At 39.4% G+C, this 26,951-nt stretch overlaps 2 protein-coding genes and 1 pseudogene across 2 annotated transcripts; 1 reads left to right on the top strand and 2 right to left on the bottom strand.

Moving 5' to 3' along the window:
* LOC121794536 (uncharacterized membrane protein YuiD-like) lies at positions 1-3,136 on the top strand. The gene is made up of 5 exons (XM_042192738.1): positions 1-356; positions 1,398-1,554; positions 2,194-2,244; positions 2,436-2,528; positions 2,863-3,136. The coding sequence occupies exons 1-5, from the start codon at positions 193-195 to the stop codon at positions 2,917-2,919; spliced, it is 522 nt and encodes a 173-aa protein (XP_042048672.1). The 5' UTR covers positions 1-192; the 3' UTR covers positions 2,920-3,136.
* Positions 3,137-3,952: 816 nt separating this feature from the next.
* Positions 3,953-7,672, bottom strand: LOC121794535 (lipoxygenase 6, chloroplastic-like). The gene is made up of 9 exons (XM_042192737.1): positions 7,214-7,672; positions 6,887-7,149; positions 6,566-6,803; positions 6,163-6,483; positions 5,995-6,080; positions 5,799-5,906; positions 5,405-5,703; positions 5,062-5,328; positions 3,953-4,960 (listed from the first exon to the last, which is right to left on the bottom strand). The coding sequence occupies exons 1-9, from the start codon at positions 7,578-7,580 to the stop codon at positions 4,201-4,203; spliced, it is 2,709 nt and encodes a 902-aa protein (XP_042048671.1). The 5' UTR covers positions 7,581-7,672; the 3' UTR covers positions 3,953-4,200.
* Positions 7,673-19,159: 11,487 nt separating this feature from the next.
* LOC121796463 lies at positions 19,160-26,951 on the bottom strand (annotated as a pseudogene).

A 26,951-nucleotide genomic window follows, 5' to 3' on the forward strand; every position in this document is an offset into this window, starting at 1 on the left:
CAACCCGTGTGTCAGTTAACTTGTATACGCAGCTGCTGCTTTGCTTCCCAAGATCGACTTTGAATGTGCAATTTCCATCCAAATTAAGGGCCCCTCGTTGAAATTGAGAAGATAAGAGCTACTACGTGAAGCCCACTGATATAGAAATCACTAATTACAACTAATCGGAGGAGCAGAAAAAGCGAGAGAGAAATGGTGAGGGCTGATTTGGGGGGAATGGGTTCAACAGTGGGCTTGAATGAAGAATCAACGGCGGCGGCGGCGACTGGAATATGGGCGCTTTTTACAAATCTTGCGTTGATGTCTGCCTTTCTTGGCTTCGCTATTGCTCAGGCCATTAAATTCTTTACTGTCTGGTATGTTCTTCTTCTTCTTCTTCTTCTTCTTCTTCTTCTTCTTCTTCTTCTTCTTCTTCTTCTTCTTCTTCATCATTGTTAGGGCATTGATCTTGCCCTTTTCTAATTTCTACAACATCTGAAATATTAGAATCCCTAATTGCATCGCTCTTACTGCTGGGTGTGTTGGGGTTTGTGTGTGTGTGTGTGCGAAAGAGAAAGAGAGAGAGAGAAACTATATGATTATTTTGTGTGTTTAATTTGTAAGATGTGCAAGTAGATGATGAGCCTCACAAGACACTGATTTTTTTTTCACAGTTAAACTGAATATTTGCATTTTAGAACATAATGTGATTTGGTCTCTTTTGAAACTTTTGAAAATAAAATTACTGTTATGGAGATTCTTTTGTTCTCTTGATTGTGATTTTTAGGCCTCTATAAGGTTATGGGCACAACTTGGTAGATGAGTCTATTCATAGTACTATGTTTATGCTGGTGAGGAGTTAGCTATTTCCAGCTACTTTCAATCTCTGTTGAATAGATGCAGAATTCATCCAAACAAATCAAAGTTTAGAACAATAAATATAGATATATGTGGAGAAGTATATAGACATAGTAGAGAAGAGTAGTAGGTATATTTCATTACTCAACATAGCCCACATATATATAGTACAAGAGACTAAGCTAGACTATGTCACACAACCGATGTGGATACTCATATTCTATAACACTTTGTATCTGTAAACACCACCATTGACAATCATGGATTGCTTGATATCTTTGGTGAAGTTTTTTGCATTTTAACGTTAAAAGAAAATATTCAGGCCCTTATATCAGAGTTTGTTCATAAAAGAGAAAATGCAGGTTCTTTCTCTAGATAGCAAGGCGGCATTTCTTTGGCATTTTTCAATTGTTTTTCTTCTCTAAAGTGTTCTACTATTTTTATAAATATTGTCTAAGTCAAAAGTATATGAGGGCATCCCCACTCTGCCCCTTCCAATGTACTATAACATTAACCAAAACTGTAATCTTGGAAGTCTTAAGAGCGTTGTATTTATCCAGGTATAAGGAAAACCGGTGGGATCCAAAGCAACTTATTGGATCTGGTGGTATGCCATCATCACATTCAGCTACAGTAACTGCTCTTGCAGTTGGTGTTGGTCTACAAGAGGGTTTTGGAGGACCACATTTTGCAACTGCATTAGTCTTGGCATCCGTGGTGTGTTCTCTTGTTCCGTTATAGCATAGTCTGAACATTATGTTAATAATTGTATTAGTCTTGGAAACCACATCTTGCGCAAAAAATTACTTTTTTTTGGCTTTGTACATGATGCGCAAGGATATAAATGTATTTACTCAAATTCTGTAGAACTAAAAGTAAGGGGGATTGCTTGGTATAGGAGTATGGGGAAGTGGGAGATGTGTCACAAGGAATGAGTGCTGTCTGGAGACTTTCCCTTTCCCAATCCCATACCCGTTCCTTTTTTATCCACCTTCATGGCAATCTATTCTCATTTATGACTTGAATTGCCAACCAAATACTTCTATGCAAAATGAAATCTTAGGAATTAATTTATAAAGAATACTAAAACTAAATAACTTTTTATACCAACTCATAATTGCTGAGGATTGAAACCTAAAGGTGAGGGTAACACTAGCATTTGATTTCATATTAGTAGATCTTGATGCATGGGCTTAAAATGTTGTTTATTTGTTTTTTATCCACTTGACAGTTGAGCACTAGTTTCACTCATGCTCGAGCTTTGACATAAACATTTACTTACACAATCAAATTTTATGTTTAGTTACAAGCTTCCATATAATATACTCACGGTCTTACTCGGCCAATATTTGACAGGTGATGTACGATGCAACTGGTGTGAGATTACATGCTGGACGTCAAGCAGAGGTTTGTAGTTTCTGATGCAGTTTGTTTTATGCACATCTAGGTTGCTTTGCACAAATACACAAGATACTTCATCAATTCCCCCCCCTCCCCATCCACACACACACACAATTGCGATAAATATGTTAGTAACAAAGAGCAGAAACTAGAGTTTGTATGCATCCAGAGATTCCTAATTAAATTATATGTATCAGGTTTTAAATCAGATCTTATGTGAACTTCCAGCCGAGCACCCTCTTGCTGAGAGCATACCGCTACGTGAACTTCTTGGTCACACGCCTACTCAGGTTCAAGTGATGCTTTGAATTATTTGAATAACATTCCCTGAATCTGTATTGCTATTTTTAAATAATGTGAATTGATACACTTATTTCCCAATAAATTATGCTCCACCCCAATTCTACTAGCCATATGCACTCTGCTTGCGCTACATATATCAGCGACCAATTTATTGCTCAAAACCAAGTATTTACCTTGCTTGAAAGTTGAAACCTTAGAAAATGACCAAATACTCAATTGTAGATTATAAATGAGCATTTCGAAGTTTTAGATAAAAAAATAGTGGCTCTTATAATTAAGTGGGATCGCTTATTAATTACGATGTTCATTGTTTAACTTCAGGTTGCTGCTGGTGCGATTCTGGGATCGGTTACAGCAATGCTTATAAGTTTAATCTGACTCAAGCAGGATAAGACTTGGTTTAGAGTTACTAAAGTGGTATCTGTCTTTTATTTCTATTTTTAAGAGAAAGGGTAGTACAAAGGTACATATATGATGAAAAGATAAAAATCAAAATTTATTGTGACCACAGGACAATTCCTCTGTAACAGTTTTCTCCTTCTTTGTTTTTGTAAACATAAAATTTGCCTCCAGTATTTCGTTCATTTTTCTGAAATGGTGCATCATGAATCTAGTCTCTGTATAGCAGAGAAAAGTTTCTTGAGATCCAAAACAGGATCGTTCTTGATCTGAGACTTTGTGCGCCGGCCAGCCTTAGTAGAATAGGTCCTCAATCTGTCATCTCTGGTAAACTAGGACAAGGTTTAGCGACGTCTATGAAGTTGTAGATATAAAGAACAGCATGCCTGGCCTCTCATTCATCAAGATCAGTAAATGTATAGTGATAAGTTTTTGCAAATCATGTTCCGATTCATAAAAAATCCCGATAACCAATTCAAGGAACAAAAATTTTCTTCATATTCAGGAGCTGCAGCAACAAAGAGACACCTTGATGCTAATACGGATGCTCAACATCGAGTGCAACACCATATGCGATGACCATGGTGGAGATTTAAGCCCCTTTGATGGGGCTTACAGTGTCCATCTGCCATGCAAGCCTTCTTCATATTGAACCCTTTTTCATATTCGATTTTGATAATATCCATATATATAAACTATATAATTAAGATCTTATGTATGGCGTGTTCACTTGCACGAGAATATTATTTTGATATTATCAGAAATTGAATTGGTATGCGGACAGTAGAAGTATCTGGGCACTGATCACAATCTATAGATACATAGCTTGGGTGCATTTTGGAGTAGATTAGTAGTAGTAGGAATGAACAGTCGTTTTCACAAGTACCACTCTTTTCTACTCCCTAAAGATAGCAGCATTCTCTGAGACTCATGCCTTTTTTCCTCAACCGTTGGCTCCTAATCTTCTCAAACTGCCATTACTCTCAATTTTTAATTTTCAGAGAGAGGAAAAGAGGAAGAAAGAGTATTTGCTAACAAAATGAGCTTATTATCTATGCACAAAGAGTATTCATAAAGATGCAATACATTGAGTATTATCTAGATGCACAAAGAGTATTTTGTAACAAAATGACGAGTGAAGGAATAGCAAAGGAGGAATATAGCTTGATTGTTGAAAGTGAATAGATAGCCTTGTTTTATCTCCTATTCTAATAGATGCAGATATAGACACTCCCTAGAGCACAACACCGGACCACAAAGTCAGATGGAAATGCTGTTGGGAATACCACGACCAGTAACGCCAGGAGGTGAAGTGGGAAGAAGCAATTCATATGGAGGAACACCAGCACCAGTTCTGTTTGTCAGTTGTACATTCTTATTCCGTAGATTGATGATTCGTTCTATCTCTTCTAACTGAACAGAGAAATTTTCAAAAAACTTGTGAACTTGAGGATCATTAGAGGAAAGCCTGTGAATCTGGTCCAACTGATGCAGGTACTCTTCATCTGGAGAATGTGTTGATAGGCTGTCTTGGACAGCCATAACCTTTGTTGCCTGGAGTTGCGTGGGCAATGAAGTCAAGAAAGTGTACTCAGGGTTGTGAAGGAACTTTTCGTACTCAGAGTCACCCGGTTGAGGGATTAGTTTCCTCATGAGAGTTGGACGGTTAGGTACGTATCCCCCAAACGGATATTGTCCAAAGTTAATAGCTGCATGCTGACCAGAAGCAGTCCAAATCATGGTTGTAAGTATGCTTGACAAGTCATCTTGTGTATTGAGGTTAGGCCACCACGATTCATTTCTCTTGCCATAATGCCCCACGTTTTTTATCTCATTCCACCAGGCCTGAAGCTCCACATCCAATGAGATGGAATTTGGCTCGGAATAATAGTGCTCAACGTAGGATTCTACCAATTCCTGTATGGAAGCCCATATGAGAAGCCCATCTGCAGCATAAGGATAATCTTCGATCACAAGTTTGACACCACCAGGCATGGTGGGATCCTCAACAGCCATTCCCCTGCATAAGTTCCACAGTGAAATGTGTTCATCAATATAACACACAAAGCAACAATCAGGAAAGGGGCCTGACTGAGTTCATGGTTTTGAGAGAAATTCTACCGGTGAACTAAATCTGCGGGTAATGCTTCCCTGTCAAACCGCCACAGGCTCTCATAGGCGGCTGAGCTTATCTCCAGGGCGTACTTTCCAGGGCTGAAGCAAGCCTCTATGACTCCACCGCCGTTTATCAAACTTTGCCTTGCAAGGGCATTGATTTCCATGGTGTAGCGCATATGTGGGTGCAGTAGTTTGTAGACTGGGTGCATTGTGCTTAGCTGCCTGTGAGTGGCGATTATATAAGGTTCCGTGCAGGCATGAGTCCTCAACCTGAAAAAAATAACCCGTTGTTAGTATTTGATAGTATTTATGTTAGGATGACTAACAAAATGAAGTATAGAGGCACCAGTGGTTCACGAGTTGGTGAACGCCTGCATCATTGGAGCAAACATGAGCTTTAGCCAGCTTCCACATCCAGCTAGAGGTGGCACCGTGCCCATGAGTATAAATTTTCTTGTTCCTGGGAGACGAAGAAGTTGGAGGGAGTGATAGCTCAATGACAATTGGCCTAAGAATGCCTTGATCAAAATAGAAGACAGTTCTGGAAGCATAAGCTTTTCTATCTGGCAACTCATTCATCTTCTCAATGAATGGTAACAGCAAATCATGATAGTCAATTATAAACAGCTTCTTGTTTTTCATTGCCTGTGAATAGAATACAGCAGGAGACAGAGTCAATTTACTTGTTATGATAATTTTTTTTTGTCTCACATGTCACAGTAAATAACAAAATGATTTACCTCTTCAACGCTGATTCCGTTAAGCTCTCTGGCGATCAATTCCCTTGTGATTGCAGATTCCGGAGGGCCATATATTTCAGGATCTAGTTTACTTGAAATGGGAAGTTCCTGAAATCAAATTCCAGTTTCAATTTATTGCTGATGATAAACAAAGGTAATGCATCCTATCTCAACCAAAAACAGGCTAAAACAATACCTTTAGTAGCTCGATATTAACAGGATTCACCCCGGCCAAAGTCTGACGAGCAAACTCGTTATCCCTTAGCCATGAAAATCTGTCACCTGAGAGAAAAAAGATAGATCAAGATTCACATTTTTCCCTAACAAAATAAGAAAGCATGTCCTTGTTGAGAGTGGTGCTTACGCCTAATAATGGCTGGTATTTCGTATTTCAGCAAATTATCACCAACATTCATCACTTGATCCATCAGATTGGCAAGGAGGTGATTATTTTGGGCTTCTTTTGGCAGCAGAATATCATCATTATACAGGTTATCTATGTCCGAGAAGTTTGTGAATGGGATGTCCGAACTAGCCAATTTGGAAACGATCAATGGTATAAGGTTGTGGAGCACAGCCTTCAACCTTCCAGCAGAAAATGTGCTCTGCTTGACCTCCTCAAACGTCTCATCACGAGGAACATACACCGGATCAGGCTTCTCGATTCTACTCTCTGTATCGGGATCTAATTAAAAGATTTCAGAAAGTCAGTGATATAAAAAACAGGAGGAGCAACAAAACCGACAGCATTGCAGGGCAACACATACCTGTTAAAGAGGGACGTCTACCAGTCCGGCATCGCCTAGGGTACGGCCTCTCTTCACCGCCCACAACCGGCCTGGCTAGCTCCTCATCCTTATCAGGATTACCCAAATCATTGTACACATCATAATCATATATCCTCTCGTGCATCTTCCTCTCTCCTTTCCCATCGCCACGAACACGATGCAGCTCCTCTTGCCTGAGATTCTTGAGCCCGGGTGGGGTCTCAGACGGCAAGTAAGCCTGCCACCACAAAGAGTATAAGAAGTGATAGAGTGGGGTTAAATTTCCTATGAACAATGACAAGTAAAGCTATATATGGCTACCTGATTCTTGAATATTATCCTACTCTTAGGATTGTCTTTCTTCGAATGAATCCATGTATCAGCAGTGAAGAATATTGGCTCTTTGAAGCCATGAACCACAATCTCCATCAAGAACACCTCTTTCTCATGGAAATTGGTCACAACAACAGCTCCCGGCTGGCCGAAATCATTTGGCACCACCATGTCAGCTCCATACTCCACCACATATGGATTGTCAGATATTCTAGGCAACCACCCTCTCACAAAAGTCTCATCACTCTTGCCTGAGAAGAATATGGTGTGAGAAAATTCAACAAGAAAAAGGTAAGTAGTGATCAAGAAATATACCAAGATGAGGTTCTTGGCTGATGAGCTGAAGTGAGATCCCTTTCCCAATCCCATTGAGGAAAGAATCCCACTGATCCTCAATCTTGTCAAACAACTTCTCCTTCATCTTTTTCCTTATCCTGATCACTGCTCTCACACTCACACCTCCACTTCTTGAAGAAGACACTAAAGCTCCATTACTTTCCACAGCTTTATCTGCTATTTCCACTCCTGCTTTGCTATCTCCACTGCTGATGACAGCCCTTATCACATGCTGCCTGCCGGGCCGGAGAGTGGAGGGATTTACGGTCAGCCTTCGTTGTTTCGAGGTGGCGGGGAAGGGCTCCCTCCGCCGGAGAGTGGTGGGGCTGGCCTGAGCTGTGAGCATATTTGTGCAGTGGGGAAATGAAGTGGGAAATGTGTTGAGACTTGAGCATGGGAGTATTTACATTGCAAACAGGGCATTTTTTTAAAGAATGTGACCTATTGTTTTCACGAGCCATATTTTATTTATTTATTTATTTCTATAGTTGATTTGGAAGTCATTTTTTAATTTATTTTGGTGTGATTGCGTGGGAACTGAGAGGATGCAGTAGTTGACAACAATAATTGCGAATATTAAATTGTTGTTTAAAACTTGTGTTCACTAATACTTTAGTGTTATATTTTAGTACTACTAGTTAATATGTGAATGTGATGTAGCATGTAGATTTGTGTAATTTGTGATGTAAAGATGTAGAGACTGTTATAATGGAAAAGTGCGCGTAACAAACAATAAAAGATAAGAGAAGGCGTGCAGGATATATTTATCATGTGACAATTGATAAATACGTGCATCATCATTTGAGTAGTTTCAGATACATAATGATATTTTATCAGATTTTAAGAAGCTTTCAATCGATCGAAGATTAAGAGTTAGTGGATTAATGAAATCCAATAGATTCAAGGAAAAATACTACTACTTACTACTATCATTTTCGATTGTATAAGGCCATTATTGATGCATGATTTATAAACTAAATGAACTCTCTCTTAATTATATTTGAGATGGTTTTTTCTATTTTATTTGTAATTTTGATATTTTCATTGACATCATTGCATGCCTAATCCAAGCATAAATTAAAATAAAATAAAACGCCACCATAACTAATTATTGTGAATAAAGAAGAGCATAATTACATCAATCATGTAAGAACTGTGAGTTAGAATAAAAACTTTAAATATCTTATTTTATACAGAAGATAAAAGGGAAAAACATAATAAATTGTTTTAAATTGTCGGGACCAGTTATAATAATATAATAAGTTAATTGTAATGAATCCACCTATCCATTTAAACACCTAAGCAAGAAAGTCAGTGATCAGACTTCACATCTAACAAATAAAAGTAACATATTTAAATTCCACGTGTGTACTGGGGTTACATTAATTAGTCAATTCACAGGTAATGAGAATTAACAAGACTTTATTTTCTTCTCCTTGTATATAATAGTAATATTTTAAAATAATAGGAAAGAGTTGATTAAACTTTAGCAAATAAAAAATTATTCAGTCAATATTAAAAATTGTATACCATGTCTGTTGGTAGTAAATAGTAGTCGATGTGCATGATCTCGATGATCTTGCACCTTAGTTGTATTCAATCAATTATCATAAATAAAGCCAAAATCTGAAGTCTGAAGATAACCCTCTGATAGCTATCAGATTTAATTAAATAAGGTTATCGAAATTTCTAGTCCATCATTAAATAATTGAGGAAACTTTACGATTCTTGCTTGTCGTAGAATATTGGTTAGAATTTGGAAATGAGCGAATATGATTGTTTTGGTGACAAAATTAACAAATAAATCACGGCAGAGATCGAATTTAAGTCTGCCCCATGTTTTTATAAAAGTCAAATTTTGCAATTATATCATCATTCGCATCACAAAGTGCATGCATGATGATATGGTAGCCGATTTATGGAGTACTAAAAGAAAGAAGGAAAGAGAGTTACATAAAGTGAAAATAAATTGAAAAGAAGTTGCAGGTCGTGCACTAAAAATGGAGGGGCACTGCACTGCATACATTTATATTTCGTGTGATAAGTAGCTATCAAGGTACAATTGTTTGGACTTTGGAGCATTGCTTTTGGCAATTGACAGATGATAAGACCTCCACCTTCAGCTAGTTTTGAACCCATAGTCTTTCACTAAATCAACATTTCATATAACTATCTGATTTTTTTAAAAAAACAATTACAAAAATTAATAAAAACATGGCATCACTTTATATTAGTACTATAATTTTGAGGACAAATGACATGCTACAAGCGTTGCTATAATGGTAAACGAAATCAATCAATACCACGAGTAAGATCTTCATTCTACATTAACGAATTTGTGCATTTTCGCAACATAATAATAAGAAGTCAGCCTTCGACACATCATGTCACGGATCAAACATTGAAGTGAAATACGAAGATAAAATTGATTATATTTGAAAAGATTGGTGTATAATTGATACAAGGGTTATTAGCATGTAAATACATGAACTTTCAGTTTTTTCTGTTTTTTCCCCAAAACTTTGTTTTTTGAATATAAATACATGAACTTTCAACTTTTTTGTTTTTTTCCCCCGATTCAAAATTCCGATCAAATTGAAGATGATGTGGAAAATGCATACTTATTTTATTATCTATGTGGCAGAAAATGAGAATAAAGAAAATCTGACACGGATAAAAAGGAAACTTTGTAATTAAACTTTCTGATATTTCCCCAAAACTTTTGAAACTTTCTGATATTTCCCCAAATTGAACGAAACTTTCTTGCATTTCCCCAAACTTTCTTCGCTAAATTTAATGTTAATATCATGAAAATTTACAAAAATAATTATGATAAAAAAACTCATTACATTCCATCATTTTTTCATTCAAATTTCTTCATAATTCCATTACACTTCAAAAATTCATCATTTTTCCCATCCAAATTCAACAATTTCACAAAACAAATATCACCAAAAACTAACAAAAAACTAGTACAATTTTTTTTATAAAAAAACTTGTAATCAATCATCGTTCCCTTGTGAACAAAAAACTTGTGGATGCTCTTTTCGTGTTCCTCGACTCGAGCCTACTAAGCTATTTTGTTGTGGAATTTTCTTTGCAAGTTCTTTTATAAAAAAAATTGTACTAGTTTTTTGTTAGTTTTTGGTGATATTTGTTTTGTGAAATTGTTGAATTTGGATGGGAAAAATGATGAATTTTTGAAGTGTAATGGAATTATGAAGAAATTTGAATGAAAAAATGATGGAATGTAATGAGTTTTTTTATCATAATTATTTTTGTAAATTTTCATGATATTAACATTAAATTTAGCGAAGAAAGTTTGGGGAAATGCAAGAAAGTTTCGTTCAATTTGGGGAAATATCAGAAAGTTTCAAAAGTTTTGGGGAAATATCAGAAAGTTTAATTACAAAGTTTCCTTTTTATCCATGTCAGATTTTCTTTATTCTCATTTTCTGCCACATAGATAATAAAATAAGTATGCATTTTCCACATCATCTTCAATTTGATCGGAATTTTGAATCGGGGGAAAAAACAAAAAAGTTGAAAGTTCATGTATTTATATTCAAAAAACAAAGTTTTGGGAAAAAAACAGAAAAAATTGAAAGTTCATGTATTTACAGGCTAATAACCCTTGATACAATTATATACTCCAAGACAAATTTCCAAAATTAAGATATAAAATTAATAAAATCATTGATGGATATATTTGATCGTAAACCTCTCATTTAAATCATATTATATCTTGCAGGTTCGTACTCTATTAGTTAACATTTGGTGGACTACTAAATACTACTCCTCCGCTCATTTTAGTTACTCTAATAATGCTTCATGTACTATAAAGTCTATTTTTCGTGACGAAAACAGTAGTGAGTGAACGTACTTGCTAGAAGGATGGGTTTAAACCCTCACCCCACTATTTTTTTATTACTATTAATTTTGTTGAAATTGTTTGAAATTACATGTAGCTCATACTAACTTGGTGCATATTATTGGATATTGGATTGAATAACTGAATTCATTGAATGATTTTTGATACATTATACATGGGTATAAATAGGAGTCTAGACATAAATGTATCTAGGAACCATATATCATAATAAATGCTATTCTTATTTCCCAATACTCTTGGAACTCATGCATCTTCTTGGGACTTAATAATCTCTTTTCTCAACACTCCCCCTCAAGTTGGTTAACGGGATTCCCGATATCCAACTTGCTAAGAGTCTCTGCAAAGTTTCTTGTTCCTACTGCCTTGGTCAGAATGTCTGCAAGTTGATCTCCAGATCGAACAAATGGGAACTCAACAATTCCCTCTTCAATTTTCTCTTTGATGAAATGTCTATCTATTTCAACATGCTTCGTCCGATCATGTTGGACTGGATTCTCTGCGATACTGATTGCGGCTTTATTATCACAGAAAATTTGACACGTCTTCTGTGATAAAAAACCTAGTTCACCCAACAATCTCCTCAGCCACAGTACCTCAGTTAATCCATTTCTGATCCCTCTAAATTCTGCCTTTGCACTTGATAGTGCTACGACTTTTTGCTTCTTGCTCTTCCATGTAACAAGGTTCCCTCCAACAAATGTGAAGTACACCGAAGGGGATCTTCTGTCAACTGGGTTTCCAGCCCAATTGGCGTCTGTATATCCATGGATTTCCAGATGCTCACTTCGTCTGAACATTATTCCATGATCAAAGGTACCTTTGAGATACCGAACAACTCTCAGTGCTGCTTCAAGGTGATCGCTTTGGGGTCGGTGCATAAATTGACTTATCACACTTACTGCATATGCTATGTCCGGTCTGGTGTGTGAAAGATAAATCAATTTTCCAACTAACCTTTGATACCTTTCTCTATTGGCTAGTTGAGCTCCTTCTGTGATTTGAAGCCCATGATTAACTGCAATTGGTGTGATATGCAGGTTTACATTCCATCATGCCAGTTTCTGCCAGAAGATCCAAAGTGTATTTTTTCTGATTTATGAAGATCCCTTCCTTCGATCTCAAGACCTCGACCCCGAGAAAGTACTTAAGTGCCCCTAGATCTTTCATCTCAAATTATGTGGCCAAGTTCTTCTTGAGCTCCTCTATCTCCTTAGAGTCATCTCCAGTAATAATCATGTCATCGACATAGATTATCAAACATGTAACTTTATCCCTTTCTTTCTTTAGTTCACCATGTAAGAAAGCATTAGTTACATCAAACTGGTGAAGAGGCCAGTCTTTGCTTGCTGCAATAGAGAGTAATACTCGGATAGTATCCATCTTTGCCACGGGCGAGAATGTCTCAGAGTAATCCACTCCATATGTCTGGGTGTACCCTTTAGCCACAAGGCGAGCCTTATATCTCTCGATGGACCCGTCTGGTCTTCGTTTGATAGTAAAAACCCATCTGCAACCTACAGTCCGTTTCCCCTTTAGAAGTTGACACTTTTTCCATGTTTTATTCCTCTCCAGGGCTTTTAGCTCTACCATCATTGCATCCCTCCAATGCTTGATTTTTAATGCTTCCTTTACAGTCTGTGGAATTTCCTCTTCTCCATAGAGGGCTGCTTCAAATGCCCTAGCTAGTTTGGTTAAGTTTGCTCTTGCCATACTTCCCACTGGATATTTTGACCTTCTACCCATTCTTTCAGGTGAGTACCGTTTGGGTGGAATTCCACGAGTACTTCGGATAGGTCGAATGTACTGTCCGGTGTCTTCATCTATAATCTCTCTCTCTTCTCCTTCTGTAGCAACATTGTTAGTGCTAATATTAACAGAGTTCTCAGGGTTGGTTACCTCAGATATCGAAACGGGTACTGTTGGGGTGTCACCTAGCTCCATAGGTTGGGGTGTGTTCGTGGCATGCTCGGCGACAGATGTAGCTGGCTCTGGTAGTCCTTCGGTAGAGGAGTGATTATTTGGCATAGGCAGCCAACTTATCGAGTCAATTGTATTTATTTCCTTCTCCCCCTGACTTGGAAGTTGGGTGGCGTAAAAGAATTCAGTTTCTAAGAAAGTGCAGTTCATTGTGGTGATAACTTGGCGGGTTTTTGGATTATAGCACCTATAGCCTTTCTGATGAGCCCCATATCCAATGAAAACGCACTTATCTGCACATGGTGAGAATTTGTTACGCTCATGTTTGGGGATATGGACAAAGACCGAACAACCGAAGATGCGAGGTTCGAGGGACAAGGTAGGAGGTATTTTAGACATGGTGGATAATTTTTGGAGGGGGTTTTTAAGGTCGAGAATTTTGGTGGGGAGACGATTGAGGAGATATACAGATGTGGCTACGGCTTCAGGCCAGAAAAAATTTGGGACTTTGGAATCAAGGATAAGGGCTCGGGTTATGTTTAGGATTGCATGATTTTTTCTCTCAGCTACCCCGTTTTGTTCCGGAGTATAGGCACATGATGTTTGATGGATAAGACCTTTTTCAGCACAAAAATCTTTCATTTTAGTGTTGACATACTTTCCCCCATTATCGGATCTAAGGACCTTGATTTTGGTTTGAAATTGGGTAAGAATCATAGTATAAAAATTAGAGAATTTTGAAAAAACATCAAATTTATTTTTAAGAAAATATACCCAAGTCATGCGAGTGCAATCATCAATAAAAAGAACGAAATATCGAAATCCATTTCCCCCAACTATTGACGAAGGACCCCAAACATCAGAGTGTATTAAAGAAAAAACAGAATCAACCCTAGTATTACTCGATTTAAAAGATTGTCTGTGGATTTTTGCCAAAACACATGTCTGACATTCAAAAATGAAGTTTTTAGGAGAATTCGGAAATAAAATATTTAAATAACTCAAGGACGGATGTCCTAACCGCCTATGCCATAACCACATTTCTCGTTCCGTAGGTCTGTGAGCCAACATCCCTCTGCCAGTTTGAGCTACCTCGTCCACATAATATAACCCATGGTATTCAGTGCCACGCCCAATCGCCATCCCCGTCCGAATATCCTGTAGAAAACAACAATCCGGTTGCATTAGGAGTCTGCAGTTGAGTTCTCGTGTTACATGGGAAACATACATCAATTTTTGTGATAACGTGGGAACATAAAGACAATTAGCAATTTTCAGTGTTGGAGATATTTGAATAGTCCCTGCCCCTTCAACCGGAACAAGATCTCCTCCCGCTGTCTCGATATATATATATTTTTGACTTTGTTCATTTCCCAAAATCAGCCCTATCGTATGACATAGTATCCGTTGCTCCATAATCAAATATCCACCCTCTTTCATCCCTAACGTCTGATTTTTTTACTTTACAAGCCATGGAAATATCGAAATCATTATTTAGGACTGAAAAATGATTTCTACATTCTATAAGGGGTGTTTTTGGAATATCAGCATGAATCAAGGGCATGTTTTGCAATTTTGGGGTGACTTGGGGTTCTTTTCCTAATAAACCATTTTTCTTGGGGTACAAATTGAGAGAGGGAGAAAAAACAAGGGTTTGTGGCAAAGCCCCAAACCCTTTACCTTCAACTGAGTGTGTATACGAAGCCTTAGCCAATTCTTCCTCTTTTCCGCTTCCTCCACCATATCCCCACCAGCTGCCCGCCACTGAGCTCCCAATCAGACGACTGCCATCGTTCCCAGCGCCGGTGGCCGCTTGGTTGCCAGCTAGGAAAATGCTCCCGTCTGCTACTTCTCGCCCGACGGCGATTTTTCCCTTGGCGGTGTTGTTCTTGTTTGATTTGTGTCCATCTTCCCACCATTCCGGGAAGCCGACGAGTTTGAAGCACGTCTCCTTGGTGTGCTTGGTCATCCCACAGTGTGTGCAATAGAGTTTTGATTTGTCAACTCCCTTTCGATTGTTGGAGTTCCCTCACGGTGGTAGCGCCGATGAGCTTTGGGGAGGCGACTGGATTCCTCGGAATTGGAGTTGTGGTGGTGGTTGTCTCGCACCGAACCCGCCGCCTATTCCCGAATCTAGGGTTTGGGTGGCTGGTTTCCAAATCCCCTCCCTAGATTCTTCTTGTTTTACTCTTCCGAATGCATCCTCTGCGGTTGGTTCGGGATTCTCTTTTAGGAGCTCCCTCCGGAGCCCATCATATAGCTCGTTTAATCCGGATAGAAATTGATATAATCTCTTTGTTTCTGTTTCCTTTTTGTATGTATTGATTGCTTCTTCACAACATTTGTAGGGACATGGCTTACGGTTGTCCATCCCCACCCAGAGATTCTGGAGTTCGCTCCAATAGGCTTCAAGGGAGTCGTTCCCTTGTCGGAGTTTGTTGGTTCTGTCCTCCAAGTCGTATACTTGGACTAGATCAACTCTGGTTCCAAACGTAGTTGTAAGGCTCCGCCACATTGCCTTGGTAGTTTGATGTTGAGCAAACTGCAGCACGAGTCGTTGTTCCATGTTGTTGATGAGCCACGAAAAAACTGTGAAGTCGGATGCTTGCCATTCTTGGAATTTTAGATCATTGGTTTGGGGGGGAGCCTTCTCTCCTTCGATGTGGTCGAGCTTCTGTCGACTTCCGATTGCGACGCGCATCAACTTCGACCAGATTGGGAAGTTTTTCCCATCTAGTTTGATTCCGATTGAAACTGTTTCAATTGTCTTGTTGGCCATTGAGGATGTGGTACTCACTTGATCTTGGTTTTTATTGCAACAGGGGCTGCTGCATGGTTTTTTCTGAGATTGGATAGAGATGGTTTGTTGCCTGATCTTGGCTGATTGGTTTGGGAAGGGTATGGAACTGTGACGAGGAAAAATCTGAGTTCCAAAGAACTACTTTTGAATTGGTTCAAGGATCGATTTTTTTTCTGCTCTTGATACCATATTGGATATTGGATTGAATAACTGAATTCATTGAATGATTTTTGATACATTATACATGGGTATAAATAGGAGTCTAGACATAAATGTATCTAGGAACCATATATCACAATAAATGCTATTCTTATTTCCCAATACTCTTGGAACTCATGCATCTTCTTGGGACTTAATAATCTCTTTTCTCAACACATATGAAAACCAATTTAACAAAGATTGGAGAATTAGTAATGATTGAAATTAGAGAGAAAAAAAAATCGGCAAAAGATTGGTTTGAGAAAAGAAGAAAAAATTAGTACTACGAGGAATATAAAGTAAATGAAAAAGGTCAAAAAGTAACTTTGATGTCAATCATTGATACGTAAAATTTTCTTTTTGGTAAGTAAAATTTCAAAGAAAGGTCAGCAATATTTGAAGATAACCTTATTTCATTTTATAAAATAATACTACTAGGATGTAATTATTTCGATTAGTTATTCATTTGTTATTTTGTAGAGCATTGTTTAGGATGATGGTAAGAGAAATTATGATTTATTACAACACGCCAATATATAACAAAATTGACGGTTAATTTTCTTTTCTTTTTCTTTCAATATTCAATATATAATCAACCCAATTTTACTCTTAGATGTGTTTTTGGAATTTGTCATAGGAAAAGATAATTGAGTATTGATAAGAGCATCCGCAACGGCGCGCCACCGCCGTCCGCGCCGCTGGCACGGACGCCACCAGCCACCGCTGCGCTCGCGCCACTGGCACGGCGCTGCTCGATGCATCGAGCAGCGCCGTGCCAGCGAGCAGCTGACGTGGCGCGCCCTCATTCGTCAACGGCATAGCCGTTGGGTTTAAATAAATTTTTTTTTTAAAAAAAATCGATTTTTAATTAAAAACCCGATCAAAAATAAAAAAAATTCACTTCCCAAAAAAATTATATCCGTTTATAACCGTTTTTTCCCATTTTTTAAATTTTTTTTTATTTTTTTTACGCCAAAAATACACACTTTCATATATAAATACCCCCAATTTCACTCCCAAAAATTCACATCAAACTACACAATTCTCATCATCATTCTCTCATCTCCATTCTCATCTTCAATCTCTCATATCCATTTTCATCTTCATTCTCTCATACCCTACAACATCACTATGTCCGGCCAAGGCGATAACCCTACGGGCTCCCACGGTTGGAACCCCGAATGGTTCGGTTCACAACCGTTTCCTAGTCCGGAAATGGAATATTCGGCCCCTCCTCAAACCCAAGATTCGGCCGTTCCGGGTGGCTACCGTCCATACCCAATCGACGACCAAGGTGCCTCCGAAGGACGATACGGGTGGACACCGGAGCCTAGGCCGACCGCCCCCTCCCAACCTCCGCAAGCTCCTACTCGCGGCAGCGGTGTCCGCACACCGTACACGCCGGCGGAGATGGATAAATTGTTCAAGGCGTACTTCGAAATCTCCGAAGATGCGGGTGTTGGCACGAACCAATCGGGCGATCACTTTTGGTGGTGCGTATCTCGCCGGTACAATGCAAACCGGCCGCCAGGAACGATCGAGCGCAACGAGAGTATGGTGCGCAACTGCATCGGCCGAGCCAACGACGAAATTGGCAAGTTCAATGGCTATTTCCTCCAGGAGTCGCGGAATGCCGGGAGCGGCCGGAGCGAGGTCGACATCATCACTGCGGCGCCGAGCACATACCAATCCATGAACAGTAAGTCGTTCAAGTACCGCAACGTTTGGCAGGAAACGCGGTTCCACCCGAGGTATCTGGGAGGCGTAACATCCTCCTCTAGCGGCTCCTCCAAACGGTCAAGGTCGGTATCCCTATCCGACTCCGGCTCCGAAGAAGTGGCTAGCCAACTCGCCGGAGCTAACTTGGGTAGCCCCGACGCCGGACCAAGCGGTTCCCAACGCCGACCGCAAGGAAGGAAGAAGGCGGCAGCCAAGCGCCGACGCTCCGCGACTCCATCGGCCCCCGCCCCCGAACCCGCACCCTATGTTCCACCTCCACCCCCGAACAACTCGTTGTGGGCCCTTTTGGCCCAACTCAATATGACCGATAGGTCAACTATGACCCCCACGCAACTTCAAACGCACGAGGGCATGATAGTGGGTCTCCAAAAACAATTGGGGTTGTTGCCGCCGGATGAGTAGTCTTCCTCGGGTAATATTAGCCAATAATTATGTAATTTTTAATTTTTATTATTTTAATTATGTAATTTTTAATTTTTAGGATTTTAATTATGTCTTTTTAATTTTATTTGTATTTTGTAATATTTATTGTGATTTTTAATGAATTTTAGTATTATGGAAATGTTTATGTTTAATTGAATATTAAATTAATTGTGCTCGTCCTTGCGGAAGAGCACAGTTGTGGGTGTTGTGCTCTTGCCAGAGAGCAGGCATGAATAGTATCGCCCGGGCCCACAACCGTGCCGCTGGCAAGAGCACGGTTGTGGATGCTCTAAGACATCAAACTAAAATTAACAAAACATAATGAAACATTGTTCCACAAAATTTGTCATAAATGGTCATTAAGAAGCGTTTGTCCCCGAAAAACTTATGCATTGAAATGGAGGATAGAGCACATTTGTTTATGAGATAAAATAGCTCTCAATATACCATGTTTTTGGCAATTGAAAAGGAAACATCATATGGCAGCTCCAACCACAATACATGGTCCACCATTTTCTACTAAATTTACAGCACTACATATCATGTTATCTTTTAATTCCCACCAGCTTTTCAAATTTATTTTGATATGAGTTTAGTCTTTGTACTAGTAGTTTCATTATTATGTAGATATATTCATTTCATAATTTCCTATAATGTATCTCAAAAAATAAAATATACTGTAAATAGACATGAACTGGGTATAAAATACTCCAACATCACATTTCCGGAAATTGAATATTTGTTCATATGAAACTTATCTGCTCAAAATTTGGGGACTTTCAATTTCGCAATTTCTGGATAATTCTGAAAGCAATAAAAGTACTTTTCTTTGCTCGTTTAATCATTTTGAATTTGAATTTGAATTTGAATTCAAGATGCCAATCGTGCTCCATAGCATTACATAGGAAAAATAATGTTAATATCAAGAAAATTCAAAATATCTATAGAGCCCAATTGAGAGTTATGGTCATAAATAATCATGGCGAGACAGAAGCTTCTGTTGAATGGTCAAATTATCAGCAGTTTATTGGTTTGCAATCCACATTCCTATGTGGTGACATCGCAGTGGTCACTCAATTCTGTATCACATTGAGATCATTAAAATTAAATGCATAAAATACATTGTTTTATTGAAATAAACTTGATATTAAAAATACTAAGAAAGGAATGAATCAGTTGGAGACTTGGTTATGTATCATTTTGTTATTTGCAGGAATGGTACCTGAAAAAATGGATGAGAGCTAGAAAAGGAAGTAGTTTCTTGAAAGTGGAAGAGTGGTAAGAACCTCGCCATCTGCAGTCACAGTGTAGGTCTCTGGATCAACAACCGTTATGTGTGGAAGGGCATCGTTGAGCTTCATGTCGAGTTTCGTCAACTTTCTTACATTGCTTACTGCTTCCACCCTCTTCTTCAGTCCATACTGCTCTCTAACTCCGGCATCTAAAGCAGCCTGTAATATGTAAAGCAAAAAACATTGAGAAAATAACTCTATCTTCGCATTTGTAGAGAAGGAGACAGACATGGTGTTTACCTTACTAACAAAAGCAACTGAATTGGAACTTGCAGCCTTGCCAAAAGCTCCAAACATTGGCCTCATTTTCACCTATAATAACATGCACTCATTTAAAGTGGAGCATTCTTGGATATCAATTGGTATTACAAATGGATACGAAGCAAGAGGTCCAAACCAAAATGGTCATCATCTGAGTTACCGGTTCTGGAGTTGGAATGCTTGCATTTGGATCACCCATGTCAGACCATGCTATTGTGCCACCTTTTATCACCATCTCCGGTTTCACTCCAAAAAATGCTGGTTTCCATATAACAAGATCAGCTAGCTTTCCTACCTGCACCCAGTTATAGCGATAAATTCTTGGTTTATAAACAAAAACATGAGTATATTAAGTGATAAGTGTGAAGATTATTACAGTTAATGCTAGTTTACCTCAACTGAACCAACATATTCAGAAAAACCATTAGCTATAGCAGGGTTAATTGTGTACTTTGCGATGTATCTCTTGATACGCAAGTTATCATTTCCGGGTGTACTGCTTTCAAGTTCTCCTCTGATTAACTTCATCTTGTGAGCAGTCTGCCAAGTTCTACAAATTACCAGCCAAGAATAGAATACTAGTAATGTGAGCAGTTTTTCCAAATGTGAAATTCTTATAGCCTTCAAAATGAAGGTTGATCACTCAAAACCCTATCCTTTACATACTCATGTTCCTGAGTACGTAAAAGACAAAAAAGATATTCTTTAGAACATGAAGCGCAAAATCCATCCATACTTATACAGTCTTTAGTAAGAGTTTCGACAACGAATTAAAAAAAGTGTAGGATTAAGGATAACCTCTCCAATGCAGCCCATTGCCTGTGAATCAGAAGATATGATACTTAGAGCATCCACAATGGTTATAGCCCAGCCATAGCCCAGCCACAAACTCCTCCTGCCACATCATCAATACTAAAAATCCTCCTGCCACATCAGAAATAGCCTAGCCATATCATAAATAGCCCAGCCACATCAATAGCCACATCACTAATAACACAATATACGGAATTTAATTTACGAGAAACATTAATAATACTATTTTAATTTTTAAAAAAAGTACAATAAATTAAAAAAAGTACAAAAATTTTTAAAAAGTACATTAATAAAAAAAAATTACATTCATAATCGAAAAAGTACATTGCTTAAAAAAAATCACACGTCGGCTCCCTCGCCTCCGTCGTCGCCGTCGCCACCGCCACCGCCACCACCGCTGCCGCTGCCGCCTCCACGCAGATCGTCATTCATGCTCTCGAGCAATGTGAAGAGAAATCTCTTCTCCTGGGGGTCCGTCGCCGCTCGCCATTCGGCTAACGTCTTCACCATCATCTGGCGTGTTTGTTGACGCGCGAAGTACTTGAGATCCTCTGTAGACTGGCAGTCAAAGGGGGATGCCGACTGGACCCGGCGACCCCCTCGCCTCCCGTTGCGCCCGCTTTTGCCCAGCGGGGCGAGGTCGGCGGCCGAACGAACGAGGGTTGGGGAGCACCTGGTCCGTCTCGGGGAGGTCGTGGGAACCACCGCTGCTGCCGCTGTAATCCCCGGTATAGTTCAATCGTTGCTTCTTCGGCCAGCCAGCGTCGACACCTACTCGGAATTTCTCGGAGTCGTTCAGCACAAGATAACAGTTCCAGTAGGTGAAGTCCTTATACAACCCGGGCTGGGGGAAGGCTTTCTCCGCTATCCTCCTGCAGTCGTCCTCCGTTTGGCCACTACTCTGCATGCGGAGGGCGTTGGCGTACAAACCCGAAAATCGGGGGACGGCAGCCCTGATTCGGTTCCACGCCTTCCGGCAATCCTCCCCGTTGTGTGGCCTCCCCCTCGGGCAAAATAGCTGGTAGGCTGCTGCTACCTTGCCCCACACTTTGACGATCCTCTGGTTATTAGAAACAAGAGGATCGTCGCAAACAATCACCCACGCCTTTGACAGCGCAACATTCTCCTCGTCCGTCCACCTTCTCCGTACCGTGGGATCATCCCCACCCGGCTGCGACGACTCCCCGACCTTCTTTCCCTTGCCATTCTTCTTTGGGGCGCCACTACCCTGTACTGCTCCCCCCGTTTGAACGGGAGTTTCCGGAACTCCGAGACTATCAAACCCCAAATCCGACAACGCAAAATCATCAAAACCGCTCGGCGTGAACTGCGCATCCGTTGGGGTCGATGTGTGCGACGAAGCAGTCAAAAAATCAAAACTGGGGCGATAGGCGTCCCCCCGCGTCACCTGCGTCGCCGGTACGCCCCCCGGCGTCCCCTGCGTCGCCGAACCTCCCCCGGGTATCATCTGCATATTGGGTGCCCACCCCGGCATCATCTGCATATTGGGTGTCCAACCCCGCATCACCAGGAATCCCCCCGGCGGACTTCCTCCGGTCGGCATCCCGGGTAGCATCTGCTGCCACGGGTACATGTTGTAGTACCCGGGCATCTGATTCCATCCGCCTCCAACGGGGATTGGGGGAGTTTGAGAACCGCTCGTCCCTGAACTAGGCTCGTTGTTCAGATCCATTTCTCGGTGTTGATCTTGTACAGAAATTAAGATAGAGAGAGTACTCGTTAATACAAGTGGTGCGAATGAAAATGAAGTGCAAATCGCGTATATATAGTGTTTCGAAAATTAAAAAAAAAATCCGCTGGGCTATGCGCTGGGCGATCCGGGCACTGCAATGGAGCCGAGCGGATCGCCCAGCGCATAGCCCAGCGGTTTTCGACCGCCTAGCGCTAGGCGAAATTGATTTCTGAAAAACCGCTCGGCGGTTTTCGGCTTCTCCAATGGTTCGCCTAGCGACCGCCTAGCGCCGGCGCTCGGCTAGGCGGTGCGCTAGGCGCCATTGTGGATGCTCTTATGGCTCCCATATCATGCAAAATGTCTTCTGCAGCAATTGTTTCAGCACGAATCCGTGACTCTGCAAAAGCAACATCCTCTTTGATATCCTTGTCCAGGTGATGGCAGACCATCTGCGGAATATATTTTGATCATCTTGAAAACCAACTTATTTCTGTTTGGTGACATTCTAACCATAAAGCATTACTAGTCATGGTGATTTCTTACAAGCATGTCGAGGTGCTCATCTACAGTATTGATAGTGAAAGGACGGGTCGGGTTAGTTGAAGAGGGGAGAACGTTTTTTACTCCACAAACTTTGATAATATCTGGAGCATGACCACCACCCGCGCCTTCACTGGTAACAAGAGATGTGCACAAACAAGCTTAGTCAAAGCAAATGCAAGATTTATTTACCTGTGATAAGTATGAATAGTACGGTCTTTGAATGCAGCAATTGTATGCTCAACAAATCCAGATTCATTTAACGTGTCGGTGTGAATATTAACCTAAAATATTTATAGAGAGTAAATAAGGGGTTGCATGTCTTGAGGCTTAATCTGATTATGGAGGAAGCAACCACCTGAATGTCATATAAATCTGCAACAGTCAAACATTTATCAATTGCAACCGGAGTAGTTTGCCAGTCCTCATGAAGCTTCAGTCCCATTGCTCCAGCTTTGATTATTTCATGTAGGCCCTCTTCTTTGGCAGAATTTCCCTACAATTGATGGAAGAGAAACATGGTTAAGCAGACAATAAGAAATCCAGTGGCAGTCATAGATTCCAATCTGATGACATAGAGGAATAACTTTTCCTGTGAAACCAAAGTTGAGAGGCATGTCATCTGTTGATTGCAACATTAGCTTCATATGAAATGGTCCTGGAGTACAAGTCGTGGCAAGTGTCCCATGAGCAGGTCCTGTACCACCTCCCACTAGTGTAGTGATGCCTACATATTATTCAAATAACTAAGTAAAAAATAAAGATGTAAAGGTCAGGATTGACTCTTAACAATTTCGAACCGAGGGTGTTGCTTTCCTAAAACACCAATAGTAAATAATGGCAATCTCAACAGTAACATAGCAGTATGTCCAATCAGCATCATTATTCACTAGAAAAAGGTAATGAGATAATTAAACTCGATAACAGCTAGCTAATGATATACCCCATAGGAGCATTCCTTGGTGTGAAAGGTAAAAAGCTATAACAGACATATGTTTCCATGAGCGATTAGAAGAACATATATTATCAGTTGCAAAAGCCATTCTGTGACCCAAATGAAGTTTACATAAGTCATTACTTAAAACCTCACCACTTGTTATTGCTTCAAAAGCTAATTGCGGGCAAATGAAATGTACGTGACAGTCTATTGCTCCAGCAGTAACAATCATTCCCTCTCCAGCTATAACCTCAGTATTCACCTGACCAGAATATAAACATATGATGGATTATAAAACTTGACGCTTAAATCAAACTTAAAACTCACTCCTATAATCATGTCATTTGACACTCCATGCATGATATCTGGATTGCCTGCTTTACCAATAGAAGTAATATAACCATTTTTGATGCCTATATCAGCCTTGAAAATCCCTGTATAATCAATGACTACAGCATTTGTTATTACAGTCTCCAAACAATCACACGATTGATATCCACAAGCCTGCCCCATTCCGTCTCTAAGAACTTTTCCACCACCAAATACACTCTCATCGACATACACAGCAAAATCTCTTCAAATTTCTGCAAGTAAATTGTCCAGTGGTAGGGCCATACATATTAGCATAATTGTCACGAGACATTGAATGAGAGACAGAAGATCCTTCTTCGGTCACAAATTCCCTGCACAACATACAAATAAAAAACTTGTGGGTTTAGAATCACGATACGAAAGCAATTTTTCAAAAGAAAATCATATTTTGAACTTCACAAAAAGCAGAATATCAATGACCTAGCATCTGCTTCTTCTGAAAAACCATATTGCTCATGTACAGCTGTCATCACAGATGTGATTTCGGAATCATTAACTGGTGCATCAACAAGATTATTCCCACCCCTTATAATCTGGTTTCCACTGATGCTGACAAGTGAAACACTTTTTGTGTCCCCTGGCTGCAAAAAGCAAGAAAAAATTGTACTGTAATTCATTTTCATGCATGTGGACGGAGGAAGAAAATGGATGTTCATCATATAGAGATTAGGACATGCAAAGCTACAACAAAAAGTGGTGGCAGTCAATTAGATTGGTTGCTACACTTCGTAAGTTCACCCATCACATTGTTTCCGGTTATGTACATGAAGCTTACCATCAACCTTTTTTATATGAAAAGAATTTAATTCTGAAGAATGATGAGTAGATTGATTCCAAGGATCCATTTACAACAAACTTAACAGTGGATGAAACAAATGAGAATAAAATAAGTGTTTTCCTACATAACTGACAAATAGATCAGTCAAGTCCTCTTTACCTATAGATTAAGGCCCTTCTTGGTATGATGGAATGAAATGGGGGTGGAAGGGAATGACAATTTTTTTTGCATTTCCTTATAGATTAAGGCCCTTCTTGGTATCGATTTGGAGAACGATAGAATCAACTATGGAGTTCGACATGTTTATCTCAAGCTGGTGGACAAGAAAATTTATAAGGAAATTGTTCAAACAAACTTTAAATTTATCTCAAAACAATATTTTGGACGACAGAGAAATAAGTGACCCTGACCCAGGATCTCTCCCATGCCCCCTGGATTTATCACATTAAACCAAATGGTCTGCCTAGTGTAAAGTTGAATTATTCACTAATTTTGCTAAATGATCCCTACTACCTCTACAATCTTCTTAGTTATAACAAAACTATAATACTCTAAAACATTTAAGTGATCTTACTATAAACAAACTTTAAATTCAACTATTTGATAGATCTCTATGTGGTGACAGATATAATTACCTGAACAGGCCTGTCCCCAGTGTTAGTTACTTTGAGTACCACGCCTTTCCTTCCTAAGTTTATGGCTAGATGTTGAGGTCCACATATCAATTCACCAGGTATATTACAACTTTCAACTGGGGGAAATTTGTCTAGAGAAGGAGCTGCAGGGGAAAAAACACAGCCATCAGATTTCATGTAAAATAGCTTGCTACAAAGAAGATGAGAAAACAGAACAAATGGAGATAACTTTGGTGTTTTCTTACTAACTTGGTTAATTATAGTAATGAACTAATGACTTTTAACGAAAAAGCCATTTTTTGTACTATTTAATTAAGGCATTAGGGGTTCAGATAATCATCACAGTGTGAGATACCTGGTAAAGTTGTCTCATGCATGGATTTGTGACAAACTTCACAAAACAAAACAGATGAACTATTAAAATATCCATGGCCAAGAACTTTACTGTGCCTAGTTTTCTTATAAATTGCCAGCCCTATGAGGTAAGTCTAAGTAACTTTGATTAATTATATGAACTTAAGGTCATTATGATGAACATCTTGCTTCATGCCAATTGTCCGCCACCATGAAGCAAGTTGAGACAAGTCCAAGTTAGTTTACTTTACTTCAATAAATCAGGCCAGTTCTTCTACAGTCAATGGATGAAGCACCAATTAGAATATTAGATTGCAATATTGGTGATCACACAGCTAAACTTATAAAACATTCTAGGAAGTATGTTCTTGAATACAGAATTCCTCAGGATAAAACCTTAGTTCACATGAAGTCTGAGGAGAAGTGACACTTGATAGAACAACGTTACCTAGCTCTTCAGAGGTTAATAAACCTAGTTATAGCTAATTTCACAGGAAAGTCCTGCGTTTTAGAAATTTCCATGTAACCAATGAAAAATCACACAACCAACATTCCTTCCCGACAGTAAAAAACAAACTTATCCCATTTGTGTGTGTGTGTGGGGGGGGGGTATGATGACCTAAACTTCTTTTGCAACGACAGCCATCAAGCAACCAATTTTAGTTCGATCAACTTCTGCATCTGAAGGGGGTTTTTTTCTATTTCTTGAGCTACTGATACATTCTTGATTGGGATTTGAATTAAGTGCACTGGATAGCCAGAAAAGTTAATAATCAATATAATCACCTGGAAGAAAAGAGCCATGCAACGCTAGCTCCAGATTTCCATTTTCACATGCTACAGGGTCATGGATCGTTATCAACTTTGTCCCATCTGGGAAGGTCCCCTCTACCTATATATGTAGATCAGTAGCCAACATAAATTTTTTTAATGATATCTGGAAAATTAAATATATTCCATTGTTTCTAATCAGAAAGATGACCAACTATTTATTGCAGAAAATAAGAATTTATACCTGAACAGAATCCAACAGATAAGGGACAGATGGAAGAACTTGTCTCCTGCATTGCAT

The sequence above is a fragment of the Salvia splendens genome, chromosome 3, assembly GCF_004379255.2.
Source record: "Salvia splendens isolate huo1 chromosome 3, SspV2, whole genome shotgun sequence".
NCBI classification, from domain to species: domain Eukaryota; kingdom Viridiplantae; phylum Streptophyta; class Magnoliopsida; order Lamiales; family Lamiaceae; genus Salvia; species Salvia splendens.

Coding starts and splice junctions, on each gene's coding strand:
- LOC121794535 (XM_042192737.1), bottom strand. CDS start 7,580: ATGCTCACAGCTCAGGCCAGCCCCACCACTCTCCGGCGGAGGGAGCCC. Junction 6,081..6,162: donor AATACCAGCCATTATTAGGC/GTAAGCACCACT, acceptor TTTTTCTCTCAG/GTGACAGATTTTCATGGCTA. Junction 5,329..5,404: donor CACCAACTCGTGAACCACTG/GTGCCTCTATAC, acceptor TATTTTTTTCAG/GTTGAGGACTCATGCCTGCA.
- LOC121794536 (XM_042192738.1), top strand. CDS start 193: ATGGTGAGGGCTGATTTGGGGGGAATGGGTTCAACAGTGGGCTTGAAT. Junction 1,555..2,193: donor CATTAGTCTTGGCATCCGTG/GTGTGTTCTCTT, acceptor AATATTTGACAG/GTGATGTACGATGCAACTGG. Junction 2,245..2,435: donor ATGCTGGACGTCAAGCAGAG/GTTTGTAGTTTC, acceptor TATATGTATCAG/GTTTTAAATCAGATCTTATG.